This window comes from Xyrauchen texanus, chromosome 48, assembly GCF_025860055.1.
Source record: "Xyrauchen texanus isolate HMW12.3.18 chromosome 48, RBS_HiC_50CHRs, whole genome shotgun sequence".
Lineage (NCBI taxonomy): Eukaryota > Metazoa > Chordata > Actinopteri > Cypriniformes > Catostomidae > Xyrauchen > Xyrauchen texanus.
In genome coordinates this window covers 7,380,302-7,400,390 of record NC_068323.1, presented here as the reverse complement: position 1 = coordinate 7,400,390, position 20,089 = coordinate 7,380,302, and the positions used below count along the sequence as shown (strand labels likewise).

General features: G+C 38.9%; 1 protein-coding gene and 1 non-coding gene across 2 annotated transcripts; one reads left to right on the top strand and one right to left on the bottom strand.

Annotated features, from left to right (window-relative positions):
- Positions 1 to 8,300: 8,300 nt before the first annotated feature.
- aqp12 (aquaporin 12) lies at positions 8,301 to 19,479 on the bottom strand. The gene is made up of 3 exons (XM_052122302.1): positions 18,868 to 19,479; positions 17,851 to 17,967; positions 8,301 to 9,111 (listed from the first exon to the last, which is right to left on the bottom strand). The coding sequence occupies exons 1-3, from the start codon at positions 19,463 to 19,465 to the stop codon at positions 8,981 to 8,983; spliced, it is 846 nt and encodes a 281-aa protein (XP_051978262.1). The 5' UTR covers positions 19,466 to 19,479; the 3' UTR covers positions 8,301 to 8,980.
- Positions 19,480 to 19,872: 393 nt separating this feature from the next.
- Positions 19,873 to 19,945, top strand: trnam-cau (transfer RNA methionine (anticodon CAU)). Its single transcript has one exon. It is a non-coding gene; the product is annotated as a tRNA-Met (tRNA).
- Positions 19,946 to 20,089: the final 144 nt, after the last annotated feature.

The following is a 20,089-nucleotide window of genomic DNA, read 5'->3' as shown; positions in this document are numbered from 1 at the left end:
AGGGCTTTGTGATGGCCACTCCAATACCTTGACTTTGTTGTCCTTAAACCATTTTGCCACAACTTTGGAGGTATGCTTGGGGTCATTGTCCATTTGGAAGTCCCATTTGCGACCGAGTTTTAACTTCATGGCTGATATCTTTAGATGTTGCTTATATCCACATAATTTTTCTTCTTCATGATGCCATCTATTTTGTGAAGTGCACCAGTCCCTACTGCAGCAAAGCACCCCCACAACATGATGCTGCACCCCCCCCCCCATGCTTCACGGTTGGGATGGTGTTCTTCAGCTTACAAGCCTCACCCTTTTTCCTCCAAACATAACGATGGTCATTATGGTCAAACAGTTCAATTTTTGTTTCATCAGACCAGAGGATATTTCTCCAAAAAGTAAGATCTTTTTCCCCATGTGCACTTGCAAACTGTAGTCTGGTTTTTTATGGTGGTTTTGGAGCAGCGGCTTCTTCCTTGCTGGAGCAGCCTTTCAGGTTATGTTGATATAGGACTCGTTTCGCTGTGGATATAGATACTCGTCTACCTGTTTCCTCCAGCATCTTCACAAGGTCCTTTGCTGTTGTTCTGGGATTGATTTGCACTTTACACACCAAACTATGTTCATCTCTAGGAGACAGAATGCGTCTCCTTCCTGAGTGGTATGATGGCTGTGTGGTCACATGGTGTTTATACTTACATACTATTGTTTGTACAGATGAACGTGGTACCTTCAGGCATTTGGAAATTACTCCCAAGGATGAACCAGACTTTTGGAGGTCCACAATGTTCTTTTCTGAGGTCTTGGCTGATTTCTTTTGATTTTCCCATGATGTCAAGCAAAGAGGCACTGAGTTTGAAGGTAGGCCTTAAAATACATCCACAGGTACAATTCAGTGCACCTCCTATCAGAAGCTAATTGTCTAAAGGTTTGACATCATTTTCTGAAAATGTCCAAGTGCTTAAAGGCACAGTTCACTTAGTGTATGTAAACTTCTGACTCACTAGAATTATGATATATAGTCAATTAAAAGTGAAACAATCGGTCTGTAAACAATTGTTGGAAAAATTACTTGTGTCATGCACGAAGTAGATGTCCTAAACGACTTGCCAAAACTATAGTTTGCTAATATTAAATCTGTGGAGTGTGACCAAGATTGGCACAGATGGTGGGTTCAGAATTTGGCGCCAAAAGCACGAATCCATGGACCCAACCTGCCTTGTGTCAACAGTCCAGGCTGGTGGTGGTGTGGGCAATGTTTTCTTGGCACATTTTGGGCCTGTTAATACCAATCAATCATCGCTTGAATGCCACAGCCTATTTTAGTATTGGAGCTGGCCATGTGCTTCCCTTAATGGCCACAATTTATCCATCTTATAATGGCTACGTCCGGCATAATAATGAGTTCACTGTTCTTCAATGGCCTTACCAGTCACCAGATCTGAATCCGTTGGAACACCTTTAGGATGTGGAACAATGGGAGATTCATATTGTGTGATGCAATCATGTCAACATGGACCAGAATCTCAAAGGAATGTTTCAACATCTTGTTGAATCCATGCCATGAAGGATTGAGGCTGCTTTGGTAGCAAAGGGAAGCCCTAGACATTATTAGTATAGTATTCCTAATAAAGTGGTGTGTGTGTGTGTGTGTGTGTGTGTGTGTGTGTGTGTGTGTGTGTGTGTGTGTGTGTGTGTGTGTGTGTGTGTGTGTGTGTGTGTGCATGTGTGTGTGTGTGTGTGTGTGTGTGTGTGTGTGTGTGTGTGTGAGCGTGTGTGTGTGAGCGTGTATTTATCACTTTGTGGGGATCAAATGTCCCCATAAGGATAGTAAAACCCGAAATTTTTGACCTTGTGGGGACATTTTGTCGGTCCCCATGAGGAAAACAGCTTATAAATCATACTAAATTATGTTTTTTGAAAATGTAAAAATGCAGAACGTTTTCTGTGAGGGTTAGGTTTAGGGGTAGGGTTAGGTTTAGGGGATAGAATATAAAGACAAACCATTATGTCTATGGAAAGTCCCCATAAAACATGGAAACACAACATGTGTGTGTGTGTGTGTGTGTATAACAGGGAAAATCCCCCTAGAGCGAATGGGTAAATAATGCTTTGTTCCTTGTGGGGATTAAAAAGCAACCTTACAGTTACCCACCAGGAGCCACATTTCACTGTTCAAATGAGTCATGTGTCCGTACTATACTGTAGAGATCACTGCATGGGTGTTTGAACCGGTTTTTCTTGTTTCCTGTGAGATATAGCTCTGATTTAGCTAAACTTTTCAATAACTCCAATTAACACATCTATTTGTCCACAAATACAGTAGTTTATTTTTCTATAAATAAAACAACTCTTAAATATCAATTTTTTTCTGGCTGTAACAGGCCTTTACCACTGCAATATTTGCTTTTTGACAGACTTCAAAATATACAGTTAATTAATATGAGGTCCTATGTTCCCCGAGAAACAAACTCACAATCTTGCCACAAACATGTTCCACAGGAACTACTAAATGTACTTATTTCCTTTAGAAGCAGGTCCCAGATCAACACAAATCAAACCTTTTTAATGGTAGTTAACATAAAACTTTAAAAGAGTTTAACAGTTGATCAATGTTGGCTTTTCATTTCTATGCAAGTATGATAGTAAAGACATGATGTCTACAGTATTATGATTGTCTGCCCCCTAGTGGCTATGTGGTGTCAAGTTTATTCTTGGCTTAAAAAGCAGTCTATAGTTTTTATATAAAATGCACAGTTTCTTGCATTTTATCTTCTTTTCTTGTCTTATGGGCTTTCTAAAATCCAAAATGGGGTAAAGGCAGGATTTACTGTGGGCAAATCCAGTGTTAATGGTTCATTTTATGTAATTCATAATTTTGCACAGTTTGTCGGCTCACATGGAATTATATGCCCGATGCAAACTTCAGCATTTAGAGCAACAAGCTCTGCTGCGCTCATCCTCTCAATGGTCAACCTGTCCAGTTCTGATTTTTAGCCTGTACTCCCTCCTCTGTTGAAAGTTTTGTCATTCTTTAATAATCACACTAATATATAATACTAGTGTACATTTAGGTTAAGAAGAGTTCTCCACATGTAATTCATCTAACTAAACATCTTTTTTTTAAGGGGAAAGGAATTATAAAGTTGTCTTAAATATGTTTTTCAGATGTCTTTGGTTCTGAGGTGAAGACTGTGATTGAGGGGCATTCATTCACTCTAGACACTGATGTTACCGAAATCCAGGGAAAAGATCGGATCGTGTGGTCATTTAAATGTGGAAATTGTTCCGCTATAGTTTCTTCCCAATCCAAGGATATATATGACAGCAACTGTAATGAAACATACCGAGACCGACTGCATTTGGACAGTAGGACTGGATCACTCACCATCAGAGACGCCAGAACTGGAGACTCTGGACCTTATGAACTAAAGATCTATAAACACACCATGATCACAAGCAAGACTTTCGAGATTTCTGTCAGTGAGGATGATCCACAAGGTTAACGGGACTCATTCATATGCTTAATATTTAAAGACCAAAATGAATCACTGTCGAGCACAGTTTAATTTCCTGTCTTGACGTATTTCCTGTTGAAACTTGTATATTTGTTCAATTACAATTTGTATATTTTTGTCATGGGGTCTTGAACATTTCTGTTTGTTGAACCTTTTATGCCACTGGTTGGTTCAAAATCATATTTTTACAGTAGTGTAAAAAGTGTGTGGTGGCGCCACACATTATGGCACACATTATGGCATGCATGTCTAAGATGAACACATCTGTCTGTCTAATCATTACAGCACCAGGCCGTCACACCGGTTATAAAGTACTATTTTGCTCTTTTGCTGTCCTGCCGTTTCTTCTGGCTGTGCGTGTGTGTTTTGTTGGAGGAAGTGTAGAAAAGCAGATCAAAAATGTAAGTTTGTTCAGAAAACATGTTAAACTTTTTCTAATCATCAATATTTAATAAAAGATTTGATTGATTATTTGCCATTGTCAAGAAGAAAATAATAGATTACAAGAGAGTTGGACTGAAGGTTTGTGTGTGTTCATTCAAACACTCTGTAGTTTATATGTAGTTTTATTTTGTAATCTTGTTTTTTGTATTCATTATGACAGACCAGATTCCAGCTGGAGCTAACAAGTTGAATTGTTTCAGTGGAAACAAGTTATGGACTAAAAAGTATGTACAATTTAAACTTTTGAGCCATTCTGGCACTCATGGTCAAAAAATGTTCATACGTATTAAACTCTGGATTTACATTTCCCACCTTCTCTCTCTCTCTCTCTCTCATTAGCTGTCAGGCCAATCAAAACCATCCTGAAAAGTGTGATGATACCAACTGCTCCTCCTGTCTTTTAGAAATCCCTTCAACACCTTATCCTGCTGATTAATCATGCTAAATTGCTAATTTGGTACAAGAAAATAATTTGCCATTATATCAAACACAGTTTAAAGTTATTTATTTAATGAAGCTTAACATTGTCTTTGTGTTTGTTTTTGAGTTGCCACAGTATGCAATAGACTGGCATGTCTTAAGGTCAATATTAGGTCAAAAATGGCAAAAAAAAAAAATTCTCTAGAAACTCGCCAGTTAATCATTGTTTTGAGGAATGAAGGCTGATACAATGCTTGAAATGGCCAAAAACTGAAGATTTCATATAAAGGTGTAACTACAGTCTTCAAAGATAAAGCACAACTGACTCTAACAAGGACAGAAAGAGATGTGGAAGACCAGATGTGCAACTAAACAAGAGGATAAGTACATCAGAGTCTCTAGTTTGAGAAATAGACGCCTCACATGTCCTCCGCTGACAGCTTCATTGAATTCTACCCGCTCAACACCAGTTTCATGTACAACAGTGAAGAGAAGACTCAGGAGGCCTTATGGGAAGAATTGCAAAGAAAAAGCCACTTTTGAAACAGAAAAACAAAAAGAAAAGGTTTGAGTGGGCAAAGAAACACAGACATTGGACAACAGATAATTGGAAAAGAGTGTTACGGATCTGAACCCCATTGAGCTTTTGTGGGATCAGGTAGACTGTAAGGTGCGTGAGAAGTGCCCGACAAGACCGTGTAGGGTGAAAGGTCACCGGAGTATCTGGATAAACTGACAGCTGGAATGCCAAAGATCTTTAAAGCTGTTATTGATTTTGTGATAAGCATTCTTTTGAAGTAGATTAAGACATTTTCTTTCAAATTGTAATGGTAATTTTTCATGTTTTAATGTGAATAAAAGTTCAGCTTTCTTTCCATAAGAGCAAAATCTGTTCATTACTCCAAACTTTTGGCTGCCAGTGAATATTAGAAAATGAAGCATATTTTATGAAGATGAGCTTTTGAGTTTTTTGTAATTCCACTTATTTTAAATGTCTAAATAGTGATTCTCATGACTGAAATATCATGATTTGTTTTAATGTAATCAGTTCAGTACAACAAATACTTTCATGTTGTTTAAATACAATTTAAAAAATATGTTTTTATTGCATTAAGTAATTAGCATACAATTATTTTTGAATTACGGTAATGAGAATAGGTGTGGGGATTAATCGTCATAAAAAAATGTCACAATGCAAAATAATAATAAGATAATAATAAATACAATTCCATAATGGTCATAAACATACTTTTTGCAAATGTTTTTTTTTTTTCTTTTTTTTTTTTTTACTTTGCCAAATTACATGTGATGAAGGCATGAGTCCAGAGACCACTATAATAATAATAATAATAATAATAAATCCTCTAGCAAGCTTTTATCCAACTAACAACTACCGGTGGGGGTGTATTGAGGTGACTCCTACTTTCCACCCAATGTGCTACTAATGAACCCACAAATATTGCACAAAATGAAACAGTTCATAGTTTCACATTAGCCAAAGTCATGAAAGTAACAGATTAGGGTAGAGACGACACTGCTTCGGTACAACCACAACTACGAAACTGCTCTAAAAACAGCAACAACAACCATTGTTAAACTCTTCGACTCCACTTACACCACAAAGAGTCAGCGGACAAACCCAAATTAAAAAACTCTTTTGATGCATTGAACATTATCTTAAATCAGCTAACAAATACTCTAAAAACTCCAAAATAACTACATTTTTATATATAAAAAAGCAAATAAAACTACAGTACTGCAAGAGGTGTGCGTGAAATAACGTTTGACATGTTCCTTATACTCCAAAATCAGCACTCATCTGACATGAGCATGTGAATATGTGGCTTACTTGAGAGCTAATTCATCAGAAACTGCACAACAACAGACTGAGAAAGAACACACTGAGAGTTGCTGTGTCATGAGCTAAAAGTAAAGATGGCAGGAAACGGTTTTGTCTTTATTGAGCCACAGACAGTGCGTTTCACAGAATCTAAGTAAAGTGGAGAGAAAATAATTGAGCTTCATGTGTGTGTGCGGATGTGTGTCTCAACTGTGTGTGCGCGGATGTGTGTCTCAACTGTGTGTGTGTGTGTGTGTGTGTGTGTGTGTGTGTGTGTGTATGTGTGGTTTGCTTCTGGCACGGTTTCTCATGCAAGAATCTCCAACATACCATGTGCAACTCTCTCTTGCTTTCACACAGGTGGAGAAGCACAGCAGTGAAAAAAATACAGTCCAAGCACAGCATTTTCTACAAAGATCTACAGACAAATAGCTTATTCTACAGAGTTCAATAACCATGAGTTAAAAAGTAAATTACATAACAAAAATTACTCCAATTGCTTCAGTAAAATGAAAGGAACATTCTGTCTTCATTTACTCTCAGTCACATTGTTACAAACCTGTTTACTTTATTTTTATTTCATGGAACACTGAGAAATGAAAAATGTCTGAGCTGCTTTCTTCCGTGCAATGAAAGTGTGTTATTAATGAGCTATGAGTAGAATTTACACAAGATTGGTAAAAATATAACAATAATAATAATAATATTTTAACTACTCAGTGATGTTATATGTTATTCAAGGGACCGGTATTGGTCACCGAGCACAGACGATCGCCGTCATGCTCGCAGGTTTCTAGTAATGTATTTTAGTCCATTAAATTCTTGAGCTGGAATTTCAATGACCTGGTCTTGCTGCACAAGTCATTGAATTCATATTTAATTTAGAGTGACAGGAATTTACTAAATTACAAATTCAAAGCTTAAACATTTACATCATTAAGTTTGACCATTTATACATACATTTGTAATACAATTCTGCCTCCTTACAACAATTCTCAATTTAATTTTAAACGTCCCACAACCCCAGATTAAGAAGCTTGTACAGTTCTGACCACAATTTGGTTATTGTTAATATATATGACAATTTTCAACATTTTCTCCAAGTCAAAAACTTCGTATGTTCTATCATGAAGACTTGCGTGAATTTTAAGATGACGTTTCTTTGATGACTATAAAAAGGAGAGGTAATTTGCCCCGTGTGGCGGTCCGAAGAAGTTGTACTCGGAACCGTCATATCCTGCCGGAGATAGGAGGCAGGAGCGAGGAGCCTACCCCCGTGCAGGACGGGACTCAACAGGTGGGGGTGGGGTGGAGGAGGTTGCCGTGTTAGCACACTGAAACACCAATGTGACTTATAAAGCAATGGCTTACATGTGATAGCTGGGAATTACCCCGCTAATGGTGCGATGATGTACAGCTGCTAGTCTTCCCGCTAGAACTACAACAAGAAACTTGTTAATGAAATATTCATACACAATGTATTTTCTACCTCAACTTAAGTCAATAATGCATGTCCCTTAACAAATTGGGTTGAATTTTATGAAAAATGAGTGTGTGATGTTCAGTGGCATGGTGGTAGCTGCCGCCACCGACAGTTGCTGAATGATGGCATGCGTACATTAATAGAAAATAATTGTTTACAATTATAGGATGCGGTGTGTTATCCGCCTGACTCGTCCGGTGTGAGAATCCCTTTAAAGAAATTCCCAATGGAACAGATATTGTTATTTGAAAACACTATATGAAACAATACGGGTCAAATCAAGAAAAGCCTGCCAAACACAGTACTTTCATTGACTTTGCATATTGTTTATAATGCTATAGGTTGATAGAAACAATTCTAATGAAAAAAATAAATAAAATAAACATTTATTTATGATAGGACCCCTTTATAATGGACGATTGGGAAGTATGCCTGGCTATACGTTTATTTCTCTCTCACATTTTTAAAAGTGCTAGTTTAAGTTTTATAATGTGGAATTGATGCTTATTCATGTGAAGCGTAAAAAGGAAACCTGATTAGCACACAACATATTTTTATTTCTTTACGAATTGATACAATTGTCACTTTATTGCTTGGCATTGGTGATACATTCAAATATTGAAGAAAGTAACAACAGATTTACAGGGGGACTGGGAAGCTCAGCTAGTATTGACGCTGGCTACCCTGGAGTCGTGAGTTTGAATCCAGGGCGTGCTGAGTGACTCCAGCCAGGTCTCCTAAGCAACCAAATTGGCCCAGTTGCTAGGGAGGGTAGAGTCACATGGGGTAACCTCCTCGTGGTCGCTATAATGTGGTTTCTCGCTCTCGCTGGGGCACGTGGCGAGATGTGCGTGGATGCCGCGGAGAATAGCGTGAAGCCTCCACACGTGCTATGTCTCCACGGTAACGTGCTCAACAAGCCACGTGATAAGATGTGAAGATTGACGGTCTCAGACGTGGATTAGTGGTTCTCGCTCTCAATGGGGCACATGGTAAATTGTGCATGGATTGTGGAGAGTAGCATGAGCCTCCACATCTCCGCGGTGTCATGCACAGCGAGCCATTTGTTAAAATGCGCGGATTGACGGTCTCAAAAGCGGAGGCAACTGAGACTTGTCCTCCACCACCCGGATTGAGGTGAGCAACCGTGCCACCACGAGGACCTACTAAGTAGTGGGAATTGGGCATTCCAAAATTGGGAGAAAAGGGGATAAAAAATACAAATATGATTTACAATAGAACCTTAAGTAATCCTATTAAGCCTAATCTTCATGTCTGGCGTTCTTAGCTGGTCTTATTGTCTTCAGAATTTTTCACCTTGGGCATCCCGAAGCGTGTCTTCTTGGAGTAAAGTAGATTCTTGTTAAACAGCAATGGAATATTGCCCAAATACAGGAACAGTGCGAGAATCATACCTGAAAATGAAGATAAAATATTACATTCCCATTCTGATGTTGTAGCTTTAAACTACCATCTCCTCAGGTGCACACTAAAACATGCTAAACTTATTTTAAATGTTTCATTTATAGTGCAACAGCTAAGGAAATCTGGCAACCATACTATACCCATATTGATATGATTGAATGGGGGATGCACTGAAATTTCAGCCACAGTTTTATTTTGTGCCATTTTTAGTTCACAGTCGAAAGAAGATAAAAAGAAAAAATCAGCATTAATGTGAAATGATCTTGGTTTAACGAACTTTCTGTGAGTGACCCGTGAACTACACAGACACATGTATTGACAATAATAAAATATTAGAAATTGAAAAAATAAGTTGTGTTCTAATTAGACAAAAGTCAGTTATTCATGTCTAAAGTTGTGCAATACTTCAAACATATTATCATCCAATATACAACAGTTAGTTCTGGTCCTCGAATCTGATTGGACGAGGGATGTTCCATGAGCACTGATGGTCTGACACCATCAGCACTCGGATGCTTTACTCTGTGTGTTTCACTCTGCTTGTGTTTGTGCTGTCCTAAACTAAAGTGTAATAGCAGTGCATATGTGTTAGGAGTTAGTGTCTTTATTGTTGTTGTATATAAGCAATATCACACTCGCAATTGGGCTATATGGCCCTAAATCAGCACTGCTGTGATTACCTGTGGCCGAATCACAGCAGTGCTGATATAGGGCTATAACGCACTCTTGATCATGTGATATTGCTTAATTATACTATGGTTCTTTTGAAAGCTTGATTCTGATTGGTTGATGGACGTTCTAAGGTGTGGAATTATTTTCCAGTAAACTCACAACTATGAAGTAGTTCCAGTTCTTGACCGCATAACGTTTCCATATCACTTCGCCAAATTATTTTCGTTATTTCAAAGAGCCCTAGGCTACTACAACAAAATAACCAATTTAAACAAAGACATTGATTACATATATTGGATAAGAATGACAAACTATATGGGATGATTTTAATCTCAATATGATTAATGAATGCACACACAATTATGCATGTACTAGATACATTTTGTGAATGTATTTTACTAACCACAAACAAATGCCATTTGATTTGAATCTGTGGAATTCGGGATTGAATGATTGTGCAGCGATTTGTACAAATACAGACATGTTTGCAAATAAACATGGTCTGTTCTACATTAATAAATCAAAAATTGCTCATGCAAAAATGAATCCGTGCATTTGTGGATCAGAAGACACGCGTGCATTTATTGAGTCCTTGTTCGAGTCGATCCTGTTCGGTTCATTTGGATTTTGAGACTTGCTTTCCGCATTTTCAGCAGTGAGGATCCACACGCAACTGAAAGACAAGGCAGGCAGCTACCACTAGATGGCAGTCGCAGAGTATTACAGAGTTGGCCTGCCCTGGTTTGAGAACAGGTGATAATGGACAATGTTCGCGTTCTCCCGAAGAACCTTTAAAACATGGATAATACCATTTTACACCAGCAAGCTGGTTGGGTAAGTATCTTTTTTTTCTTTTATTGCATACTGAAAAAAAAAAAAAAAGTAACTTCCTATAGACTAGCAAGTTAAAAACAATGTACATTTTATATATTTGACATATTAATTACATTTTGTAAATATTCATTTGATGAGATATTAACAAAAACATGTTGGCTCTTCATTATGTATGTTATATTATGGTTTAGAGTGTGAGGGATGGGACAACCACCCATTGAGAACAGAGCAAAACCTCTTTTTTGGTTTGATTACCAAAATTCTTTAAAATATCTTCTTTTTTGTTCAACAAAAGAAAGAAACTCATACAGGTTTGGAACAACTTGAGGGTGAGTAAATGACTAAATTAAAATGTTGGGGTGAACTATCCCTGTAAAATGATATTTTCTTTGTTTAACTGCTTCAGTAACTCTGGGTTGTCAATGGGATTTTCCATCTGACCAACAACCCACAGTTGGTTTGGTGAGAGGTTTTGCTCTGTTTGCTCTGGTTGTCCCATCCCTCACGGAACACATTGAGGTTTGCTTGCAGTCGGGGCAAAAATACATAATGGCAGCAAAACAGGTGAAGAGTGCTGCTCAAATCCAGCATGTCCTGTTCCTCAAGTGTGCAAGATTTGGTAGAACACGCTGGTGACTCCCATCCAGAGATCACACCAGAGTCTCTCTACTCTTCATTTAAAAAAAGACAAATTACAAAAAATAATGACATTACAAGTCTTTCAAGTAGTAGTTAAAGACATTTAAACAATCTTAGATGAATCTATCTTGCCTCTGATTGTGCACACTTTTGCCTGCTATAAAGCAGTTACTGTCTGGCCCACGTACAGAAATCATCAGACGAGCCACGCCGACATTCTCTCCTCCCTGATCAGCTCACACTCTAAACCATAATATAACATACATAATGAAGAGCCAACATTGTTTTGTTAATATCTCATCAAATGAATATTTATAAAATGTAATTAATATGTCAAATATATAAAATGTACATTGTTTTTAACTTGCTAGTCTATAGGAAGTTACTTTTTTTTTTTTTTTCAGTATGCAATAAAAGAAAAAAAAGATACTTACCCAACCAGCTTGCTGGTGTAAAATGGTATTATCCATGTTTTAAAGGTTCTTCGGGAGAACGCGAACATTGTCCATTATCACCTGTTCTCAAACCAGGGCAGGCCAACTCTGTAATACTCTGCGACTGCCATCTAGTGGTAGCTGCCTGCCTTGTCTTTCAGTTGCGTGTGGATCCTCACTGCTGAAAATGCGGAAAGCAAGTCTCAAAATCCAAATGAACCGAACAGGATCGATTCGAACAAGGACTCAATAAATGCACGCGTGTCTTCTGATCCACAAATGCACGGATTCCTTTTTGCACGCGGAAATTGTCACACTTTAATACAAAGCAGAACATTTATACTCACAAACATGTCTGTATTTGTACAAATCGCTGCACAATCATTCAATCCCGAAGTCCACAGATTCAAATCAAATGGCATTTGTTTGTGGTTAGTAAAATACATTCACAAAATGTATCTAGTACATGCATAATTGTGTGTGCATTCATTAATCATATTGAGATTAAAATCATCCCATAAAACTATGTCTATAATATCCTAAATGTATTTCATTTTCGATTAAAAAGCGTCCTTGGGGCTCCATCTCTTTCGCCATGCTCTCCTCTCACACACACACACGCACGCACGCACACACACACACACACACACACACACACGCACACAAACTCGTTTCGCGATCAACCAATACAGTACAGTTTCTATTGTCCGAAATAACTACATGTGAAACTTTATGTGAAATATGTGAAACTTTATAGTATTTTTGAGACATATTCTCTCACGCACACACACGCTCACACACAAACACGCGCTCGCGCGCACCCACACACACATACGCGCGCGCGCATATACGCTCCTAAAATGTTCTAACGTGACGTTTTTGAATTAGCAACGGAGGCTTGAGCTGTATCAGAGCTAGATACACTTGATCAATATCACAGTTTCAATATTATCTCAAATATATGTGGGAAACTCCATCGCGCTACCCCTCCCCCTCCCCCTCTCTTAAACGCTCTCACACACACACACACACACATATACACACACACTTACTCGAGAGCGACAAATAGAGCCGTCGTGTCAGCGCACACCTGCATTTAAGTGGGGTTGAAAACAGTCGTCAAGGTTTATGTCGGGAATATGGCGACACTCGCTGCACCTGAGAAGTGCTTGAACTTACATCTTTGGCGGTTTTGAAGCGATGTTACTTCTGAGGAGAGCTGCAACGCATGAAGGTAATACCACAAGCGATCTCTCTGTTTCTGAGCTTCTCTCTTTCAAGCCCTCAAAAACAAACTCTCACATAAACTATCACACACGCACTACACTAACTTATTACTCCAGTAAAGACTCACTGTCCTCCATTACTAGTTCTAAAGTGACGTTTTGGAACTAGCAACAATGACTTGAGCTGTATTAAAGCATGATGCTGAATCCGTGGTGGAAGAAAGTAGTTCCACTCACAAGAGCGTTTTAGGGACGAAAACAAGAAAATGTCTTGAGATAAATCGATGAACGATATATTAAGCTGTGGTAACCAAGGTATAAGTGACTCTGGCCGGAGTTCAACAGGCCGGAGTCAATTATTCCTTCCGTAGGCCTATTTTAAAAGTTGTTTGGAGCCTAGATTGTATAGCAGTAATGCCACCAGAACAAGTGTAATCACTTGGGAAAATATTATAATATTAAGCATTTGTTTAGTTATTCCTAATAAAATAAAAAACAAATAGATATTTCTGTCGAATTTCTGAAAAAATTTCATTTTGGTCCATCGCTAGTTTGAATTCTGCACACTCACCAAGCCTAGATATTTATTTATCCCCTTTCCTCCCCAGTTTGGAATCCCCAATAGGCCTTTATCACAGTGCTCGTGTCGTCACTTCCAATGGCGGATAGTAGCGTAAAGCGACTTCCGGTTTAGTCTGTAGCAATGGCGGCGAGCACAGCGAAGAATTGTTGTTGCGTTCCTTAATGTTCTAATAGTTCAACTAAACAGCCGTATCTCAGTTTCCATTCTTTTCCAACCGATGAAAAAGCGAAGAAAATGTGGAACCATTAATAGAACCATCAGCATCGAACCTTGTGTATTGGTCTAAGGCACAGAGACATAGTCTAGAGACGGTTCCAGGACCAAGCCCTAATAGAAAGCTTCAGCTTTTTGATGAGTTTTTCTTTATTGCTGTCAGCGTGTCTGCAGGTCTACGAGAGAAGGTCCTGGCAGATATATTTAATGTGAGTACGACAACGGTCAGTCGAGTAATCATAACATGAGCAAATTTTCTGTACCTTGTTTTGGGGTCTTTGCCTATTTGGATGACCAAAGAGCAAGTCAGAGCAACCATGCCAGCAAAATTTAAGGAGTACTGCCCAGATGTCCGTGTTATTTTGGACTGTACAGAGATCAGATGTGAAAACCCCACAGCACTTACACTACAGTCAGAGATGTTTTCATATTACAAAAACTACCCTACCTTCAAAGGCTTGGTTGGTGTTGCTCCAAGTGGGGCCATAACCTTTGTGTCACAGCTGTTCACTGGATCCATCTCAGACAGGGAGATAACAAAACAGTCTGGACTTTTGGAACTGCTCGAGCCTGGAGACTGTTGTATGGCAGAAAAGGCTTTACCATAGAGCCACTGCTTGAAAATGTGGGAGCCAGACTTGTTATCCCTCCATTCAGAAGAGCAGCACAATTTACAAAAGAGACTAAACGTACACAATCAATAGCCGTCTAAGGATTGTGGTGGAAAGAGTAATTCGACGAATTAAAGAAAACCACATCTGGGACTCTACCATTCCTCTCACACTGACAGGCACATTGAACCAAATATGGGCTGAACTGCTGTTTAATGGCTAATTACCAAGGCCCACTTGATGTAAATGTTGTTGTATAAAATGTATATACAGAAAAGAAACATGATTTAAGTTGCCACCAATCAAATGCCTGTCATTTCATAACTTTAAGTTTAGTTTAATTTGTACAAAAATATTGAATTGTGAAAACTTGCATTTAATGTTGCAACATTTTTTTAGTAAATGAGCCTAAAATTTGCAAACTTAAAAATTGGATTTTTTTTATTGCACCACTTTTATACATATATGTACAAGTATTGACTGCATTGATATGTACAAGTATTGACTGCATTGTGACAATTAAAAAGTTAAGTTACAATTTCTCATTTATTCATTGACAATTTACAGAGAACTTGGTTATGAATAGGCACTATAAAAAATTTAAGACAAAAAGTTGTCCAACCAAAATAGACATTTGAAGAATCTTTAAGAGTAGTTTACCCAAAAATTGAATTTATCAACATCAGCACTCTTAAGAGTTAGTGTGTATATATGTATACATACATATGTATACATGTGTGTGTGTATATATACGTATGTATACATATGTGTATATATAGAGAGAGAGAGAGAGAGTGCATCATGTACCTCTAGGATGGCACGAGGGTGAGTAAATTGCATACATTACTTTTTGGGTGACCTATTCTTTAACAATAAACAAACAAGCAATCAATCAACACCAGTATTAGTTTAACAACTCCTAGAGTTAGAAAACACATTCATGTATATATTAAAGAAAAAAATGTCTGCTTTGTCCCTCATCAAGACAATTAAACTCTCATCTCTCCAGTCAGACTCTGTGAAGTGTTTCCCGCACACGTACGTACTCCCTTTTAAAACTGCAGAACTTTTGCCTTCATCCCGCCGAATAGCATGAATCCACATTTTCTTCGCTTTTTCATCGGTTGGAAAAGAATGGAAACTGAGATACGGCTGTTTAGTTGAACTATTTGAACATTTAGGAACGCAACAACAATTCCTCGCTGTGCTCGCCGCCATTGCTACAGACTAAACCGGAAGTCGCTTTACGCTACTATCCGCCATTGGAAGTGACGACACGAGCACTGTGATAAAGGCCTATTCCCACTACTTAGTAGGTCCTCGTGGTGGCGCGGTTTCACTTCCGAGATGGTAAATCCGCGCATCTTATCACGTGACTCGCTGCTGTGCATGACACCGTGGAGACTCGCAGCATGTTGAGGCTCATGCTACTCCCCGCGATCCACGCACCTCATTGAGAGCGAGGACCACTAATTGTGACCACGAGTGACCACCATGTGACTACCGTCCCTAGCAACCGGGCCAATTTGGTTGCTTAGAAGACCTAGCTGGATTCACACCGCATTCACCGATTCAAACTCACGACTCCAGGGGTGGTAGTCAGTGTCAATACTCGCTAAGCTACCCTGGCCCCCCCGCCATAGCCTAGATTTGAGTTTTTGACTGTCCTTGATAGTAAAGGCACGGTCACGTATACCTTTTGCACTGCAAATTTGTGCAGGCGAAATTCAGTAAATGTACAGAACAATGGGAATTCACGCAATTTCGCGTGATGGACTTCTGTTGGCGAAGAATTCCTTCGTGCTGATTTCACCTCGAGTTCAAGTTTGGTGAACTACAGGCAATATCGCCATGTTGAACAATAGGACCAATGCTTGGTTTGGCGGTGGCCTCCGTGTGGTTGGTGCTTAGTACATAGCTACATTGAATATTCACAATGAACATGAATATCATTTTAGCGATGAGTTTTAACTGAACTCTTTTTAACTTAAGTCTCACTGAGTGTAAATTGCAGCATTAAAAAATGGCTGTTTGACAATTATATTTTTGCTGGTTTCACACACGCTCAATGTCCGCCCATGCCATCTTCGCCCATGGACTTTTCACCTTCTTAATTTACTTCCATATTAATGCTACACATTTTACAAATATAATTTATTTTAAAAAGAGGATATCTGGAGCAGTTACAAAGTTTAATTTCACCTCATGCTGTGCAATCTCACTTGCGTTGCACGCTGAAAAATGTCCTTTCGTTAGACAAGCAAACTCAGCAAATTAGCCATGAAATCACTTTGGTGGTGGTGCGGGAAGCGGATTTCGGAAACACTGGGTTACAAGTCACTATGGATGTTTTCACATTTGAGTCTTCTTTAAATCTGTGCATGCTTGTATGTTATTTTTAAGTGCAGGATTGTCGCCTCAGGTGAGTTGACCATGTTGACGTGTTAATTTTTGCATTGCAGATTTATTATCTGCTGATTTAGAAGGTGCTAACTGCTTAATGGGTTAAACTATCTTTTTATTCTGTGTGCACATCATGTTTAGAATACATTAGGTTTATTGTGCATCTTGTAGCCGTTTTGTTTTACATTGTAACTGTTATTGGTTAACGTTCTTGACAGGACAGCTGTCACATTTGATCAATGGCTAACGCACATCGTGAAATACGCACAACATTTCAGCGCATTTCTCTCTCTCATAGATTTGGCTTACTTGTTAATTATTTTCAACAATTTCCTGACTGTTTTAATATGTTAAGTAACTTTTTACTTCATGAATTCCATTTTGAACAGGCTCTTTGTGTTGCTCTATTGGTCCTGCACAGTTCATAAATTGTTTTCAATAAATCTTCCCGTGTTTGCTAACGCTAATTCAATGAATGCATGTTATGTTGAATATTTAATGGATAGTGATCATAATGCAAGGCGAGCATGTCGCAGATAAATGCCTCTTTTCAGCTGAATTTTGTGTCAGATTTGGAATATGTTAAGTATTTTAAATGGGTCGCATAAACAATTTTTATTTACTGTTTTCTGAAGGCTGGTTTCTTTGTAGACTAGTTAAATCATCAGTGAAATTAGCCATTCCACACATCCTTAGTGCAACTGTGCCTTAAAGGGTTAGTTCACTCAAAAATGAAAATGATCCTATAATTTACTCACCCTCAAGCCATCCTATTTGTATATGACTTTCTTCTTTCAGCCAAACACAACCAGAGTTATATATAAAAAAGAAATATCATGGCTCTTCCAAGCTTTATAATCGGAATGAATGGTACCTTCGATTTTGAAGCCCAAAAAAAGTGCAACCATCCATCAAAAAGTATTCTATATGGCTCCAGGTGGTTAATTAAAGGCCTTCTGAAGTGTAGCGATTATGTTTTTGCATGAAAAATATCCATAAGTCATATACAAATAGGATGGCTTGAGGGTGAGTAAATTATAGGATCATTTTTGGGTGAAATAACCCTTTAACGTTGATTCTACAATTGGAATATTTGACATTTGAGAGCACGAACCAATAAGAGGCCCGAGCCAGTAGACTACAGCATACTCCAAGAAGGTATGTCCAGGACAGGTGAATGTAAGCGCAAAGGCAAGCGATGGATTCACATATCCAGATGTGTAGTTATTTCCTGTGAAGAAAGAGGGATCGGTGAACACAAGGACATTGTCACCACACCAGCAAAAATGGATAAAGTCAAGAATGTCTAGAGTAACAATTTTGGCCCTTAAAAGACACAGATCTCTTTTTATTTTTATCCCCTTTCCTCCCAGTTTGGAATGCCCAATTCGCATTACTTAGTAGGTCCTCATGGTGGCATGGTTACTCGCCTCAGTTACTATTCTCCGGTGGTGGAGAATAAGTCTCAGTTGCCTCTGTATCTGAGAACATCAATCCGGGCATCTTATCACGTGGCTCGTCGTGCATGAGCACGACCACAGAGACTCGCAGCATGTGGAGGCTCATGCTACTCTCCGTGATCCACGCACAATTTACCACACAACCCATTGAGAGAGATAACCACTAATTGCGACCGTGAGGAGGTTTCCCCCCATGTGACTCTACCCTCCCTAGCAACCGGGCCAATTTGGTTGCTTAGGAGACCTGGCTGGACTCACTCGGCACACCCTGGATTTGAACTTGTGTCTCCAGGGGTGATAATCAGCGTATCAGCGCAATACTCGCTGAGATACCCAGGCCCCATAAAATACACAAATATTTTAATATTTATTTGTCATATATTTTAGATAAGGAACACATTTTAATTAATTTCTCAAACAAGACCTTATGAATTTAAAGATCATCAATATGCAAGTATACTCCTAAACGTTGACGAATTTAACTTTACAGTATTGGAATATATACAGTATTTCTCCAATGGAATGTGACATAACTAAAGCTTATTGACTCCATACAAAAGAGAAACACAAAGAAAAAATACATCAACCCGTCAAAGAAAACTGTGATTCCACTGGGTCTTTACTGTGTCCTTGTTCTAGTTTTTGTAAATAATTGTCCAATGCATACTCGCCTGCATAGGCGAAGAAAGTTAGCAAAAAAGCCAAGATGGGAATTCTCAGCAGCTGTGTCCTGTTCATTAGGATGAGGTAAACTAGGTAAAAAGTCATCGCGCTAATTGCTTCGGCAAAGGCTCCTTGTAACACTGTGGCTCGCAAAGAAGTACTGCACTCTGCCATCATCAGATTCTTGATCATATGCATATCCGTCAGCTCCATTTCCCAGTATTTACCAGCAACTACGAGGGCAAGGTATGCGCCAAGAAATTGTGATGCAACGCTTAGAACAGCTGCGACAGCATAGGTTTCTTTCTGGAGGAATCCCATTAGGGTCACTGCTGGATTGCCACTCACACCTTGCATGATTATACCATTGATGACTATAGCTAGGAAAAGTATTGTGAATGCAACATCTGGTCCCAGTGCACCAGCCCATTGACCGACCTCTGAAATAGTCTCCACTTCTAGTCGACAGGCAGCAAGTGCAAATGCAGCAATGAATTCTGTTAGGAAACTCCACCGCTGTTTCCAGCGGGCGAACAGCACCCTTCCAACCGCACAAGTGCCAACCACACTTAAGAAGTAGGCCAGAGAAGTGTTAAGCCCTGACATGATGCCTGGTGTAGTGCACAGCTTGCAGTGCTTGGCAAAAAGAAAGACTTGAGCTCACCAGTTCTATATTTGCCCAAAGCCTGTGATAACGTGGCACACGGGCATGCCTTGTTCTTAACAAAAGTAGCTTTTTTTTCTTGTTTTGTCACACACCTTGAGCCAAAAAAACATGCTGACCTATTCAAGGCCACCTTTAAAAGTGGCCAAGTGACTTTGGGTCCCTCTAGTGGTAGAAGGTGGCATTGCTTTTCATTGTTTAGCTCTTAGCAGGGACTGATCTATTGTTGCACAATCATCTTTTTGTACTCATTTGGAATTTTGCTTGGCATGCAAATTAATAGGTCTAGTACGATTGTAATTGATATGCTAACGGAGCTATAATGAGCCTACTCACGAACACGTTATAAGCCTCGTTGGCGCAGTAGGCAGCGCGTCAGTCTCATAATCTGAAGGTCGTGAGTTCGAGCCTCACACGGGGCAAAATCTTTTCTGCAATAGTACAAACAATCATCAACGAGTAAAGTTTTATGTTGGTAATTTAAGTACAGCGTAAAGATGAACCAATATTCACACTTTTTAAGCCGTTAACATATCTTTGATAACAGGTTTGCTAATAAATGGTGC